General features: G+C 42.0%; 1 protein-coding gene across 1 annotated transcript; it reads right to left on the bottom strand.

Annotated features, from left to right (window-relative positions):
• Window positions 1-2864: 2864 nt before the first annotated feature.
• Window positions 2865-7223, bottom strand: LOC125516191 (T-complex protein 1 subunit theta-like). The gene is made up of 13 exons (XM_048681672.1): window positions 7067-7223; window positions 6494-6756; window positions 6215-6361; window positions 5944-6105; window positions 5176-5253; window positions 4908-5041; window positions 4634-4705; window positions 4476-4554; window positions 4278-4400; window positions 4072-4166; window positions 3432-3641; window positions 3016-3073; window positions 2865-2930 (listed from the first exon to the last, which is right to left on the bottom strand). The coding sequence occupies exons 1-13, from the start codon at window positions 7221-7223 to the stop codon at window positions 2865-2867; spliced, it is 1644 nt and encodes a 547-aa protein (XP_048537629.1).
• Between the last annotated feature and the right edge of the window lie 8771 nt (window positions 7224-15994).

The following is a 15994-nucleotide window of genomic DNA, read 5'->3' as shown; positions in this document are numbered from 1 at the left end:
CGGTCAAGTGCTAAGCTAACAAAATGGGTCAAGTCAATCACATCATTCTCCTAATGATGTGATCCCGTTAATTAAATGACAACTCATGTCTATGATTAGGAAACTTAACCATCTTCGATCAACGAGCTAGTCAAGTAGAGGCATACTAGTGACACTATCGTGATTTTGAATCGGATCGGAGCTTTGATGGTAGGATCACAAATCATAGAATCTTCACTATCAGGATCGTAGAAACGTAGATTCTAAGAACTAAAGTCGTAGAATCATAGGGGTTAGTTTGGATCGTAAAGTCGTAGAATCGTCTAACAGAATCGCGATTCTGACAACCTTGATTCACACATGTATTATGTTTTCAGTTAATACAATTCTAGCATGAATAATAAACATTTATCATGATATAAGGAAATAAATAATAACTTTATTATTGCCTCTAGGGCATATTTCCTTCATGTGGCCCAGGTAGTAGGCCCAGCTGGTGTGACGAGGGTTGATCCTCATATATTTGAAATAAAGTGAGGAGGCATCGTTGGTTACTACTAAGGCGTTGTTTCACGAGATCTGCAGTTCAATACTCACGCCCAACACCATTTTTTGTGCTGCTTGGTTGACCGGAAGAAAAAAAATGTTCATCCGTGGCCCAGCTTGGTAACACAATGGTCATGGAAAAAAATTCGTCCATGCCCAGGGGTAGGAATACGATGGGCCGGCCCGCTTGGTTTAGTTTTTTGTGTTTCGGTTGCACGTATGTCCCAGTTTTCTTTCCATTCGCAGTGTGCTTACGTCAAACAGAGTAAACAAAAAATAGCGTACATAAATAAATCATCAAAACGGGACGAAACAAAGCGGTGCCAAACCAAGAATACCTATTCCCTTTAATAATAGGTATAGATATAGATATGTCTCACACCATATGATAAGGTCTCAAGTCTCACACCAAACCAAAGTAAAGTAAGATAAAGAGTTGACAAGGATAAAACACAAGGCAAATAAGGCAAGCTTGTGACACGGCAACTCCCCTAGAAAAGCAAATGCAAATCCTCGGTCGTAACCTCTACCCCCCTTTGGAATCGAGACACCAAAAAGACAAAAAGGAGCTAAACAGCCCGAGGTAGTAGTCCTAGTGCTCCTCCTCGTCTTCAAAGGACTCATCTGAGTCCCTGTTACTGGCCTCCTAGAGCTTCTCCATGATATCATCATCCTCACCAGTGGCACCACAAAAAGCAGACGTCGTGGCGTTGGAGTCATTGGAGTCGGTCCACTTGTTTTTCTTCCCAATCCAGGACTCCTCTGAGGTGATCTTCTTCTCAGACCCACTCTGCACCTCCAGATGCATGTGCCTCATCATCATGATTTGATGTTGCCTAGCTGTCTTCTCTACCGCATGAGCTTTGTACAACTTCTTTTGTGTTTTCATTAGAAAGAAAAAGTGCTTCCTCACCTTCTTCTTGAGCTGGCAGCCAAGTAGGCTTGTAGGATCAAAAGTATGTCTAGAGGGGGGGGGGGTATTAGAATACTTGACCAAATAAAAACTTATCATTTTACCAATTTTAGTTGTATGTAAGTTTTAGCAAATCTACCAAGTCAAGTACGCCTTACACATGCAAGTCTAAGAGTTTTGCAATGGAATGTAAAGAGTTTGCATATGAATATAAAGGAGGGATCGGAGATTTCAAACTCAATGAAGACACAATTATTTTTGGCGTGGTTCTGATAGGCGGTGCTATCGTACGTCCATGCTGATCGAGACTTTAACCCACGGAGGGTGAAAGTTGCGTGATTCCACGGAGGACTCCACCCATGAAAGGTCCACGAAGAAGCAACCTTGTATATTCGATCATGGCTTCCGTCCATGAAGGAGTAGCCTCACTCGGTTAGATCTTCACAAAGTAGGTGATCTCCTTGCCTTTACAAACTCCTTGGTTCAACTACACAATCTTGGAGGCTCCCAAGTGACACCTAATCAATCTAAGAGACACCATTCTTCAAAAGGTAATACATGTTCAACTGTCTTCAAATGATAGTCTCCCAAACACTCGAACACTCTCTCAGATTTGGCTTTGGTAGGAGAGGGGATTGAATGGAAAGCAACTTGGGGAAAGCTAGAAATCAAAGTTCAAATGATTGGATTGGAATCACTTGATCTGAACATATGAGTAGGTGGTTCTCTTTTCAGAAAATGACTATTCGTTCTGATGGCTCTCTCTTCTCAATCATTACAAGCCTTTGACCCAACTTGATGACACCGGCATGAGAATCTTAGTGAGACTGATTAGTGTAAATAGATGATATACCCATCGATCCTGTGTAGCTTGGTGTTGGCCGAAAACAAAACTAAAGATCTGCCACACAAGATCCAGTTTTAGCTTTTCTCTATGGCGTGTGTTCTTCTGCGGGAATGGGCAAGACGTAATATTTCAGTGCGTGCGTGCTCGCGAGTCAACGCATGCATATGTGTGTCAACGTACTTAGAGGAAGTGGTGCGACGGGTAAGAGACGATGATGCCAACAATGCAAACACATTGTTCAGCAGCACTCTGCAAAATGTCATCCTTCCAAGCAAACAGTTATATTAATTAAAGGCTAATGCGTTTTAGAAACATCAGTATGATTCCCAATCTTTCAAGACCAGCTTTGGTTCACATAAAAAACAAGACGAGCAAGTCTCTCTAGTTATCATGTGAACCCATGCACCCAGAATCTTTCAGGACCAGCTTTGGTACCATAGAGGAACTCACAAATCCACCAGCGAGACATCAGCTAAAGCATCTACCCACCACCAACCGTGGAACCCATGCACCAAGAACCTTTTACTCGAATCCAACCTAGATAAGATGAAACACAGGAAACTGGAGTGCACAGACAAACTAATCTTCATCCATACCACCTTGTTTGGGGGGCCGCGGACCTCCTGCTGGCTTTGCCAGGATGATCTGTGTTCCACATAGGTGTTAGCATATGAATAAACGACCATAGTTTTATGCATATGAAGATGACACGAAAGATTTATAATCCTACCTGGTCAATCCGCAGTACAGTACATACAACATCTGCCGAGTATTTTAGAGCGAAGGACCTGATTGAAGGGAAAAAGGTTAAGTGGGACATAACAACCTATGTACGCATTTCAAATTTTAAATATGCAAATTAATATGTATCTTGCGGAATAAATGCACAAATTAATAAACAGGGCATGAAAGCACGGAAAATATAGATGACAACACAAATAATTGAACTGGGTATGAGAAAGAACTGATTATGTACAAGGCACCTTGATGTAGCATTTTCGTGGTATCAAGGACACCAGCCGGTAACAGTATATTCGCATCATATCAGGGTATAGATTGAAACGATAAGGATCATAAACAGACATTGTCAAAGCTTCTAGAAGGATTTCCACACCTATTGACAACTAGATATTGAGTAAGGCTTACTTTGTAATGTAGAGGTCCCATATTTTCATAATTGACGCATCCTTGCAAGAACCTTCCTTTAAGTCAATGCCAACTTTCACATTGCCAGCAGCATGCTCAGCATAGAGGGAAGATATTATCTCCATTGCACCAAGTCCAGCATTTTCAGAAAGTGTTCTTGGAACCATTTCAAAACTTTCACCAAATTTTGCAATGGCATACTGATCCAACCTGCATAATTGACCAACAACAGGTGGTGTAAATTAGGAAAAGATTAATAAGTAACATTCAGTTTCATAAACCAACTACAAAAATTATTATAGCAAGAACATGGTTCACATATCAAATATGGCTCGAGTCCTACAGAATTATGGGACTCTTCACAAGGAATACAAAGAAATGTTTTTATTAATACAAAATTATAGATAAACATGAATGTGTGAACTAAAAGCCCCAATATGGACGTCCAATGAACACCAGGAGAAGATGCACAATAGGACTTGTATATTTACTGCCATTGTACTGGAATGCATGCGAGGATAAAATTTGCGCACTTGAAGGTGGTTAATCAACAGAACTATCATTTCTAAACTCATGTTTCAGATGTGCCCTTTTACATATATGTATGAAATTTATTTTTCACACAATCAAATATAGTTACCCTGTTTCCTTCAGAGAAAATTCCTTCAATCTCTTTGCCAGCTCTACTTCTGTTGCGGCAGCTCCAGGAATAATCCGACTGTCCCTGCACATTGACTAGTATAAACACCAACAGTTAGATGGCATTTAACAAATCAGACGATAATGGAGCATGACTAATAAAAAACAATGCAAGGATATTGGTTTCAACCTACATCACATACATACCTTGTACGTGTTTACGCCATCATCGACAGCTCTTTCAAGATCTTCTAATATACTGTCAGTACTGCCTCTTAAGACAACAGTAGCCACTAAATTTCCACCTTCTTCATTTTGGACAACAGTCACCTATAGAACAAAGCAGAGATGTTGAGAAAGGACAAAGTGATGTTACTCGAGAAAGCATGAAGACGTGAAACATACTCGAGCACCACCAATTTCTTCCACTGAAACAGAGTCTGCATATCCTAATTCGCCCGCATTTGGTTGGCTAAGCTTCAAATGTTTTTTATAAAGCACATGGCATCAGAATAAAGTTATTATTGATATTAAATAAAGAGTTTTAGAACCCAGAAATTACAAGTGCTACAGCCCCAGTAGTACGGCAGAATCTCCGAAGCTCAAACTTTGAGCTGACTTTCAGAACCATTAGCCTGTAAACCAGAATATCGGTAATTATAAGTATCACTTGTAAAGCAGGACCAGATCATGGTACAATAAAATTAAACCTGTATTTCAGATGTCTTCCACTATTACAACCTCTAATTAATGGTTATCTTAAAATGTAAAAATAAGTTTCACAAGATAAAACTATCCTAAAAAGATGACAGTTCATATGAGAAGCGAAATACCGACTTGTAACGTTCACAAAAATGCAATGCCATATCGCCAACTGCAGCTCCACTGACAATGACCTTGGCACCTGAATCAGCCACAGATTTGATAAGCTCCTCCACCTTTGCTTCCTCTGTTTTAGCATAGTTTTCAAGCTGCACAACATCACAAGCATGTGCGTTATAAGGTTACTACATATGTTTGTAAGACGTAAGTAAACTACGATATAACCCTTTCTGAGTGCAGTGAAACCAGCAAAGCATACAAACAAGAATAACAATGAACATACATGCTCAGCAGAATGTATAAGAACAGTTCCCTTCGTTTCAGTTGCAGAAGTGTCCACACCACCAGCAAATACCGCAACCTAAATGATAAAAGAAAATTAAAAATATCAGGAACCCAGAAAAAATTATGAAACATGCATAAAAGGGGTATTACATAAAATAAAAATTAGAATGCATGAAATTTAGTTAAAAGAAAAGCATAATAGACTGCATCATGGAACAATGGTGTAACAGTTGGATTCTACAATGAATTGATTCACGAAGACGCTGTTGGAATTGGAGATTTCAAGAATGATTCTATGCTATTTAAGCGTAAGCAATAATGATTGTGTCTGTATGCCAAAATTTTCATATAAGCCACCCAGGATGGTTCACAGTGTTACTATATCAGTAAAACATAGCTACCGCACAACAACTAAGCTTCAGTGTTTATTAATAAGATGGATATCATATAACTGAATGCAGTATCATCATAACTCGAATAAAAACTTCAGAAAGGTTCAATTTTGAGTTACTGAGCAGTTTGATTTTTGGTAGGAAAATACATATAGCAGAATAAACTCTAGGTAGTGGACGTCTGATTCCATCCATTAACATTTAACAGTAGTAAAGAAGGAGATTGGCTGTTAGGAACGGGCGGCACCTATAGTATGTTGGTACTCTACAATGTGGGAGCTGTTCATACATAAGAAAGTGCATTATTGTAGGTAAAACAGATACACACAGATAATGGAAAAAGGCACACAATTATTGTACAATTTCGAGCTCACCATCGCATTCTCCACTTTTTTAATGCTTCCAACAGCGTCATTTTTCAGAACCATCCCACGGACTACAGAAGAATTGTGCAGGCTGCCTCCAACCAGCTTTGCCACTCTAACATTGTCAACATTAAAGTTTGCTGGATTTTCTGGGCAAACTTGGATACAGGCCTGAAAAGCCATGATAAACAGATGAAACAAACCAACGGTTAGTGATATATATATTCCATGATGTCGAAAAAAATAGTTGCTATCAGGTACAAGACAAGTATTAGCCTACATCAGCCACAAGTGGACAAAGCACATCCTCCTGGCCAAATTGCTTGCTGGCAACAGCAGATCTCATCCTCAACAGGACCTCTTCCATGTTCCTTACATCCATATTTTCCGAGCCTTTCTCAACTAGATCCTCCAAAATCTCAAGCGTCTGTACGTACAACACAAAGATTAAACAAAAGCAGCTGTTGCCCAGAATCATATATATGACAGGATTAATAATGCAATGCCTAGTTATTGGGCGGTAAATACTCAATGATGCAACATGCAGGAGTATATATACCTTATGAATGGCCTTGGTGTACCCAATGATGATCTCACTTGGATGCAGTCCCATTCTGATGAGCTCCTCGGCTTTGTCGAGCAGTTCACCCGCGAAAGATATGGTGAGGTTAGCTCCATCTCCGATCTCCTCCTGTTGCGCTCTGGCAGCAAGCACTAGGAGCTTAGCAGCAGGGTGTTGGACCTCAAGCTCGTTCACGATTGTTGCAGCATCATTCGTGATAAAGTGCTTGTCTAGATGATTAATGACCATCTTATTCATTCCTAAAATAGGAAACTGACACTGTTAAAAACCCACCTTCAGCACAGGAACAACCCACAACACAATCAATCGATGTTACCCTGACAGCCAAACACAATTCATTCAGCCCCATCCCCTTAGATCATTGTGCTCCAGCTCTGGCTGAAACAACTCATCGCCCACCAGCGGTAAAGCTGTGGAGCTTCTCTGCATATACCACGCCACACGGCTACATGTCCTTAACCATAGGCCCGTATTGCAGGACTAACAACTTATCTATTGCTACTGAGCAAACCTCGCCAAAGATGCAGGGAACGGGAGAAGGGCACTCACCGTTGGGGCCGAGGGAGGTGCGGGTGATGGCGGAGAGCTCGCGGCCGGCGCCGATGTTCTTGAGGACGGCCTCGTCGAGGCCCGAGAGGTGCTTGTGCCCATCCTTGAGGATCGACTGGATCCTGTGCCCCCCGGGATTTGTGCCAAGGCTCACCATCGTCGGCAGCGGTGAGAGCGTGCGGCGTTGCCGCAGGACGTAGGCCGAGGCGATCTGGTGGTGGCCGGCGACCCGGCGTGGGTTGCGGAGAATCGGTAAAACCCTACGACGTGTGTGGCGGAGTGGACGGACAGGACGGTAGCCCTAAGCTGGAAAAAGTTCGGCCTAGTTACTGAATGGGCTGATTTATAGGCCCGAGAGACAACATATTGTGGGCTAGCTCCACTCGTGGAGCTGGCCCGAACGGTAAAAATCTGCAAACTTGAGAGAAAAAAATTACAGAAAGAAAATTGTGTGGAGGCAGCTCGATGGTTTACTAGTGAGAGGGACGAACTACAAAAAAATTCCTCCATCTGAATCACTTGGCGAGCTTTGCAATACATGTTATGGCCCTCGGATAGACGCATGAGGCATGGCTTGCAAGCGCAGACCTCCCCATGCTTCTTTGCCTTTCAGATGAGGACACAGTCCATCACATTTTGATGCACTGTGTGGCGGCTAGGGAAACTTGGTGTTGCTGCTTTGCATGACTGCGCATTACGGCCGCCATTCCATCCCACCATCACAACCTTGAGAATTAGTGGCTCCTCGCTCGGCGGCCCTTTCGGAAGAAGGACCTAAAGGAATTCGACACTATTATCATGCTTACTGTGTGGAGCCTGTCGAAGTAACACAACAACCAAGCATTTAATAGGAAAAAGTCTAAAATAAACCTTGAAGTTATAGACGAAAGCTAAATCAAACCCCAAACTTTGAATCCCGGAAATTGGCACCCTGAACTCGTAATCCCAGTCTATTTTGGACCCTATACCTGTTTGGCACCCTGGGAATGCTACAATCCCGGCCGGGATTACCAGCTACTCTCACGGACAAGAATTTGGGCTAGCCCACTGTAACACAACAAGAATTCGTGAGGTTTAAAAAATGTCCGCACATTTCTAAAATTGTTCAGAAGTTAAAAATGTTCCTGTTTTCTATTTTTCGCACACATTCAATTCTTTTTGTGTTTTTTAAAACCTGTTTGGAATTTTGAAACTCTATTAGCATTTTAAAAGACTATTCACAATTTCAAAAAAAAATCACATTTGTCAAAAACTGTTCAGAATTCCAACAGTTTTCCACATGCTTTGAATTTTTTTTTTATTTTCAAAATTGTTTGACATTTTTAAATAATGTATTTAAAAAATGTTTCAGATTGTTGGCAGTGGACTCGACTGGGCCAGCCCACCAGACATGAAGCGAGTTTTTTTCCTTAACATGGGACGTAAAAATTCTTTCTTTCTTTTTCTTAACGGGCGACGTTATAATTCCAAAACAAAAAAAACATGTTGTGGAGTCGAACTTGGGACCTGGTAGCCACTACAGCAGATGGCTATGACTGACGTAGTCAGAGACCCGAAATATTTAATTAGAAACCAAAGCGTTAAACTTTGAAAACATTTTTTAGAGGCAAACAAGTATTGAAAACGTCTTTATTTAAGAAATCTTCGAACATTTTATAAAGTGCGAGCACTTTTTAAAATTTTTGAATACTTTTTAAAAACCAACAACTTTGAGAAAGTGAACACCTTTATAAACATGTTTTGCAACCTGAACAAAATTTTAAAGTGCAAGCACTTTTCGAAACATTCATGTGATTCAAAAAATGTTTTGTACATTCAAAAAACAGTAGCATTTCAGGAATGTTCACGAGTTCCAAGAATGTGTTTGTGACATTTTCAAAAAAATGTGTGTGCAATGTAAAAATATGTTTGCGTGATGTAAAAAAATGAGTCATAACCTTAACAGAATATATGTGGCATGTCCTTGAAAAAAGTGTATGCAAATTTAAAAATTTTGAACCATGTAAAAGAGTGTTCGTGTTGTTTTATAAAATTTTTATTGTCATTAAGAAAATGTAAAACATGTATTTGGAAGAATATTACCATGTATTCAAAAATTTCTGAAAACATTTAATTTAAAAATGTACATAATGTATTTGAAAATATCAAAAGTTTATCCAAAAATATTTAATGTGTCGTTAAAAATGTACATTGGGTAGTGAGAAAATTTAGACATGTGTAAAAATGAAAAAAGAAAAGAAAACGAAACAGAGAGAAACTAAGAAAAACAAGAATACCAGATTAGTTTTTTTTGAGAAAAAAAATACCAGATTAGTGCGCGTGAGCGAGTAACTGCGCTACTGGGCCGGCCCAAGTTAGCAAATCCCAGCTACGTCCTGCCAAGGTTATAAATAGACCAGGATTAGAGAGTTTGGTGTGCTCATTTCAGGGATGGAGAGATCAGGGTTTGTTTTACCTTTCGCCTACAAATTGAAGGTTTGTTTTGGACCTTTTCCCATTTAATAACTCTGATAAACAATGCTCAGTCTATGCCCTTGTTGATCAGATCATTCAGGAGCTCTACACTTGGAGGGTGGCCCGGACGGTGTCTTTAGATAGCTTTGTGAGGAGTTAGCCTTTAGTCGTTCTAGGTGTGCTGTGTGTTCCGGCAGCACGGCTTGTAGTGTCTGCTAGAATATTCTTGTAAACCGTTTTGATGCCTCTTATAAAACTAAGGTACACCATTGGCACAATATAAAAAAATAGAAGGAAGAAGAATTGTATCACCAATTAACTTGTGCTGATGGTACCTTGTGTCATGATGAGAGGGTACTGCGTGGAATGCCCCCTGGCATTTAAGAAAATCTGTAGAAGTTTGAGAGCACGGTCGGTCTTGAAGAGCTGTTGTCGTCGCACGTACCTTGTAGAGTTAATGCAAATATGAATGAGATGCTCAATGTTTCCACATTGGGACTAACTTCAACAGTAACATCTGGTCTAACTCAACAAATTTTCTTATGTGGCAGTGAGTTAATGAGAAGAGAATTAGTTTGAGTAACTTAGTTAGTTACTGTAACATCACATGTCTCAACACAATATGAGTCCATAACATAATAAATGAAGCTTTACATGTTACCACACTTATGTTACTACCCACTATGAAAGTAGTAATATAGTCTAGAGATATGTATATGTTACTCTTCAGTGTGACTAGTCTAAGGAAGTGAAGGAGGCTCTTTTTAAATGTTGCAAACAAAGGCTCCGGAGCCCGATGGTTTTCTGTTGCTATTTTTCAGAAGAATTGTGGTTTATAGCATGGTGAGGTGACACACATGGTGCTTCGTGTTCAAGATTCTCTGGACGCTATCAATAAAATAATTATTATTTGCATCCACTTCTTTATCTTCTTTTATCTTCTTTATCTTTTTCTTCTACTTCTTGTGGATCTGTACATGTACTCTTGTTTGTTTTTTATTAATAAAATGTTGTGGGGCCAAGCCCTGCAGTTTCCATGGTAAAAAAAATCATTATTTTAATTCTTAAGGATCTATTCCAACTTCCTTGACCGAATTCCCACCAATAAGCTTGTGCTCTTCAATCTTTAAGATTATCTCAAAAGTTCATGCATAGCAAAGATTATGCAGTATGTCTCGACGGTGTCTTTCGTTGTCCCTTGTAATGGAAGCACACTTGATGAATTTAAACCCACAAGAGGTATTTGATAAGGGGAACCCATATCACCTTATGTATTTTTGATTGCTGTAGAGAGGCTCTCTTTTCTGCTAAAGTAGATAAGTTTGGACGAAAATGTGAATGCGGTGATGGTTGCACAGACTGCTCCACCGGTTAACCATCTCCTCTCTGTGGATCATTGCCTCTTAATGTTCAAGGCAAAGATTGATGGTGCCAATATTATGAAAGATACTCTATAGAAATATTGTGACGGCTCATGTCAGCGTGTTAACCAATCCAAATCGAAAGTATTTTTTGGTAAGGTTGCCCCAATGATTGTAGATGAAATTAAAAATATTCTTCATGTTCCAAACAAATCGCTTTCAGATAGGTATCTGGGTCTGCCTTCTAATGTGGGGAAGTTAAAGAACAATTCTTTCAAATGCATCAATGATATACCTTGGTGCAAGGTGGGGGGGAGGCAGGATAGAAAGAGCAATTGCATCGAGTCTCTTGAGATGTTTTAACCATGCCAAAATATAGGAAACACTTCCGATTTTGAGATACTAAACTATCCAATTTAGTGATGGTTGCAAAGAAGTCATGGAGGTAGGTTCAAGACCCCAACTCTCTTAGTGCGTGGATTCTGAAAATTGTGTATTATCCCACGAGAGATATGTTGAATGTGGAACTAGGGTTTCATCCATCAGAGGAACGGCAGACATAACGTAAAGAAATTTTGGTGTTGAAACCTGGTTGAATCCGTTGAATGGCAATGGTCAGGAGAAAAATATTTGGAGTGATTATTAACAATGGAGGATGATATGTTGAGATCACTCGACTCACGGACAAATGACCCTCCCATCATAGTAGCAGAATTGATAGATGACAACACATGAACATGGAATCGTGATCTGGTTTATGAACCTATGCAAAGTTGAGCAAGAAGATATCCGAGGTGGTTGATGAGGGGCTGACACTTGAGTACGTCATGCACGTGGGCCTCAATCGAGCAATCTAGCTGCTCTATGCTCGTGTGCACCCGATGTGGGAATGCAATAGGGTAGACGATGCTACCCAGCCCATTCGACGTGGCTTTTACAAGGGAAAATCCATGCGGGAGATGCCCTCGCTAATGTTCAAGGGCAAGGCAACAGACTTCCACTAGTAGAAAACAGGGCTTTGGTCCAAGTCGGGTCAGCCCATTAGTCACGGTTCAGTCTAGAACCGGAACCAATGTGGGCATTGGTCCCGGTTCGTGAGCCCAGGGGGCCGGCCGGGCCACGTGGGTCATTGGTCCCGGTTCATCTGGACCTTTTGGTCCCGGTTGGTGGGATGAACCGGGACCAATGGGCCTCGCTCCTGGCCCACCACCATTGGTCCCGGTTGGTGGCTTGAACTGGGACCAAAGGCTCCCCTTTAGTCCCGGCTCATGTCACCAACCGGGACCAATGAGGTGCCTATATATACCCCCTCGCGCAAAAGCAGAGCACAGTACTCTGTTTTTTCTGGCCGAGGGGGAGAGGGCTTTGTGGTGCTCTAGCTCACCTCCTATGCACATGAGGTGTTCGATGGAATGCCCGAGCCACACTACTTAAGCTTTCTCCTCTCGAAGCTCGACCTCCAAACTCCATTTTCCTCGAGATTTGTCTAGATTTAGCGGTCCGTCACGCCCCGTCCCCATCTTCACTGCCGTCGATCACCCACGCCGATCTCATCACCGACACCACTGTGGTGAGCCTCTTGTTCTTATCTTCTTTCTGAAAGGAAAAATATTCTTACTTGTATGTTTAGATAGATACTTGTATCATTTTCTTACATTTATTATTGCATCTTATATAGTGTGATGGTTTTGGTATCCGCCCCCGTGGGCCCTTGTCCTGTCTATGATTCGAATGTGGTATGTATATTATCTTTATAACTATTGGTTCATTTATTGTTTATGAAAATTATGCCGACCAATGTGACATAGATTTTATTTATCTAGGATGTATGTGAATCGGAAATGCCAACCGACCCTATTGTCGAGAGGTTAAATTTAGTTGAAGAAGAAAACAATTTGTTGAAGGAAAAAATAAAAAAAATTGAGGAGGAGAAGATGATATTGGAGTTGCATGTTGCGGATGTCGTCGATGATCACAAGATCAAGATGGATGCAATGCGCTTGAAGATTAGAAAGATTAAAAAATATGCCATTCATACCGAGGCTTGGTATCATTATGCCGTTGGATCAATTGTTACCTTGGTTGCGATTATGATCGCATTTGTTTTCGCATTGAAATGTTTTACATAGTTTCAATGTATGGTTTAATTAATTAGGTGCTCTGGAGAGCTATATGTTGTTAGATGAGAACTATGTATGCACTTTGGTTTTAATGTGATGATGAACTTCTATTAATTTGGACACTTAATTATATATAATGCACGCATATGAACCGGCAATGGATGTACGGTGACAGACACACCCGCGAGTACATTAAGGGCGTGCATGAGTTTCTCGATGCGGCTGAGGCAAACAAGCAGAATGGTTTTATGTGTTGTCCATGCACTGAATGTGGGAATACGAGGTCTTACTCTAACCGGAAAATCCTTCACTCCCACCTGCTTTACAAGGGTTTCATGCCACACTATAATGTTTGGACGAGGCACGGAGAAATAGGGGTTATGATGGAAGACGGCAAAGAAGAAGACTACGATGACAACTATGTGCCCCCTGAATACGGTGATGCTGCAACGGGGGGAGCTGGTGAAGATCAAGAGGAACCAGACGATGTGCCCAATGATGCTGCAATGGGTGAAGCTGCTGAAGATTAAGAGGAACCAGACGATGTGCCCGATGATGATGATCTCCGCCGGGTCATTTTCGATGCAAGGACGCAATGCATTAGTCAAAAGGAGAAGCTGAAGTTTGATCGCATGTTAGAGGATCACAAAAAAGGGTTATACCCCAATTGCGAAGATGGCAACACAAAGCTTGGTACCGTACTGGAATTGCTGCAGTGGAAGGCAGAGAATGCTGTGGCTGACAAAGGATTTGAGAAGCTAATGAAAATATTGAAGAAGAAGCTTCCAAAGGATAACAAATTGCCAGACAGTACATACGCAGCAAAGAAGGTCGTATGCCCTCTAGGATTGGAGGTGGAGAAGATACATGCATGCCCTAATGACTGCATCCTCTACCGCGGTGCATACAAGGATCTGAACGCATGCCCGGTATGCGGTGCATTGCGGTATAAGATCAGACGAGATGACCCTGGTGATGTTGACGGCGAGCCCCCCAGGAAGAGGGTTCCTGCGAAGGTGATGTGGTATGCTCCTATAATACCACGGTTGAAACGTCTGTTCAAAAATGAAGAGCATGCCAAGTTGATGCGATGGCACAGTGAGAACCGAAAGAAAGATGGGAAGTTGAGAGCACCCGCTAATGGGTCGCAGTGGAGAAAAATCGAGAGAAAGTACTGGGATGAGTTTGCAAAGGACCCAAGGAATGTATGGTTTGCTTTAAGCGCGGATGGCATTAATCCTTTCGGGGAGCAGAGCAACAATCACAGCACCTGGCCCGTGACTCTATGTATGTATAACCTTCCTCCTTGGATGTGCATGAAGCGGAAGTTCATTATGATGCCAGTTCTCATCCAAGGCCCTAAGCAACCCGGCAACGAAATTGATGTGTACCTAAGGCCATTAGTTGAAGAACTTTTACAGCTGTGGAATGAAAACGGTGTACGTACGTGGGATGAGCACAGACAGAAGGAATTTAACCTTAAGGCGTTGCTGTTCGTGACCATCAACGATTGGCCCGCTCTCAGTAACCTTTCAGGACAGACAAACAAAGGATACCACGCATGCACGCACTGTTTAGATGACACTAAAAGTATATACCTGGACAAATGCAGGAAGAATGTGTACCTGGGCCATCGTCGATTTCTTCCGACCAACCATCAATGTCGAAAGAAAGGCAAGCATTTCAAAGGCGAGGCAGATCACCGGAAGAAGCCCGCCATGCGCACCGGTGATCACGTGCTTGCTATGGTCAATGATTTACACTATGTAATCTTTGGAAAGGGTCCCGGTGGACTAGCTGTTCCGAATGACGCTGAGGGACACGCACCCATGTGGAAGAAGAAATCTATATTTTGGGACCTACCCTACTAGAAAGACCTAGAGGTCCGCTCCTCAATCGACGTGATGCACGTGACGAAGAACCTTTGCGTGAACCTGCTAGGCTTCTTGGGCGTGTATGGGAAGACAAAAGATACACCTGAGGCACGGGAGGACCTGCAACGTTTGCACGAAAAAGACGGCATGCCTCCGAAGCAGTATAAAGGTCCTGCCAGCTACGCTCTTACGAAAGAAGAGAAAGAAATCTTCTTTGAATGCCTGCTCAGTATGAAGGTCACGACTGGCTTCTCGTCGAATATAAAGGGAATAATAAATATGCCAGAGAAAAAGTTTCAGAACCTAAAGTCTCATGACTGCCACGTGATTATGACGCAACTGCTTCCGGTTGCATTGAGGGGGCTTCTACCGGAAAACGTCCGATTAGCCATTGTGAAGCTATGTGCATTTCTCAATGCAATCTCTCAGAAGGTGATCGATCCAGAAATCGTACCAAGGCTAAGGAGTGATGTGGCGCAATGTCTTGTCAGTTTCGAGCTGGTGTTCCCACCATCCTTCTTCAATATCATGACGCACGTCCTAGTTCATCTAGCCGAGGGTCGTTAAGGGGTCAAGGGTCGAGGGTTTCAGGGTCGAGGGTTCGAGGGTTCTATAGGGTCGAGGGTTGAGGGTTCCAGGGTCGTCTAGGGGTCGAGGGTTCCAGGGTCATCGAGGGTTCGAGGGTCGAGGATCGCCGAGGGGTCGAGAGAGGTTTCCTAGTGTCAAAGTATTGAAGAAATCCATGGCTTCATTATTAGCCGGAAGTAACCAGGGCATGACGAAGTCCCCCAAAATTATTTTGAAATGGTGTCCCGGATAGGATAATTTATCTTTTTGTATGAATTTCAGCAAAGGCCTTCGAAATAACGATATTTGGAAGGTTCTTGCTGAACTTTGTACCAAAAAGCGAATTATCCTATCTAGGACTCCATTCCAAAATAACTTTGGAGAGCTTCGTACCATCATGCACATGTTACTTTCGCCTAATGATGAAGACATGGTTTTGTTGAATCCTTTGACACTACGCAACCTCCCGACCCCTCGGCGATCCTCTCGAACATGAGAGGAAGAAGAGGATCGCCGAGGGGTCGAGGGTTCCAGGGTCGTCGAGGGTTCGAG

The sequence above is a fragment of the Triticum urartu genome, chromosome 6 (assembly GCF_003073215.2).
Source record: "Triticum urartu cultivar G1812 chromosome 6, Tu2.1, whole genome shotgun sequence".
Taxonomy (NCBI): Eukaryota; Viridiplantae; Streptophyta; class Magnoliopsida; order Poales; family Poaceae; genus Triticum; species Triticum urartu.
The sequence above is the reverse complement of the archived record's forward strand: the minus strand, read 5'-3'. Positions and strand labels throughout refer to the sequence as shown.

What these genes read in the sequence shown, in the direction of transcription:
- LOC125516191 (XM_048681672.1), bottom strand. Translation starts at nt 7,223, where the DNA reads ATGGTGAGCCTTGGCACAAATCCCGGGGGGCACAGGATCCAGTCGATC. An exon ending in AAAAAGTGGAGAATGCGATG is followed by an intron (nt 5,254 to 5,943) that starts GTGAGCTCGAAA and finishes TTTATCATTTAG; the next exon opens with GTTGCGGTATTTGCTGGTGG. An exon ending in AAGAAATTGGTGGTGCTCGA is followed by an intron (nt 4,401 to 4,475) that starts GTATGTTTCACG and finishes TTTGTTCTATAG; the next exon opens with GTGACTGTTGTCCAAAATGA.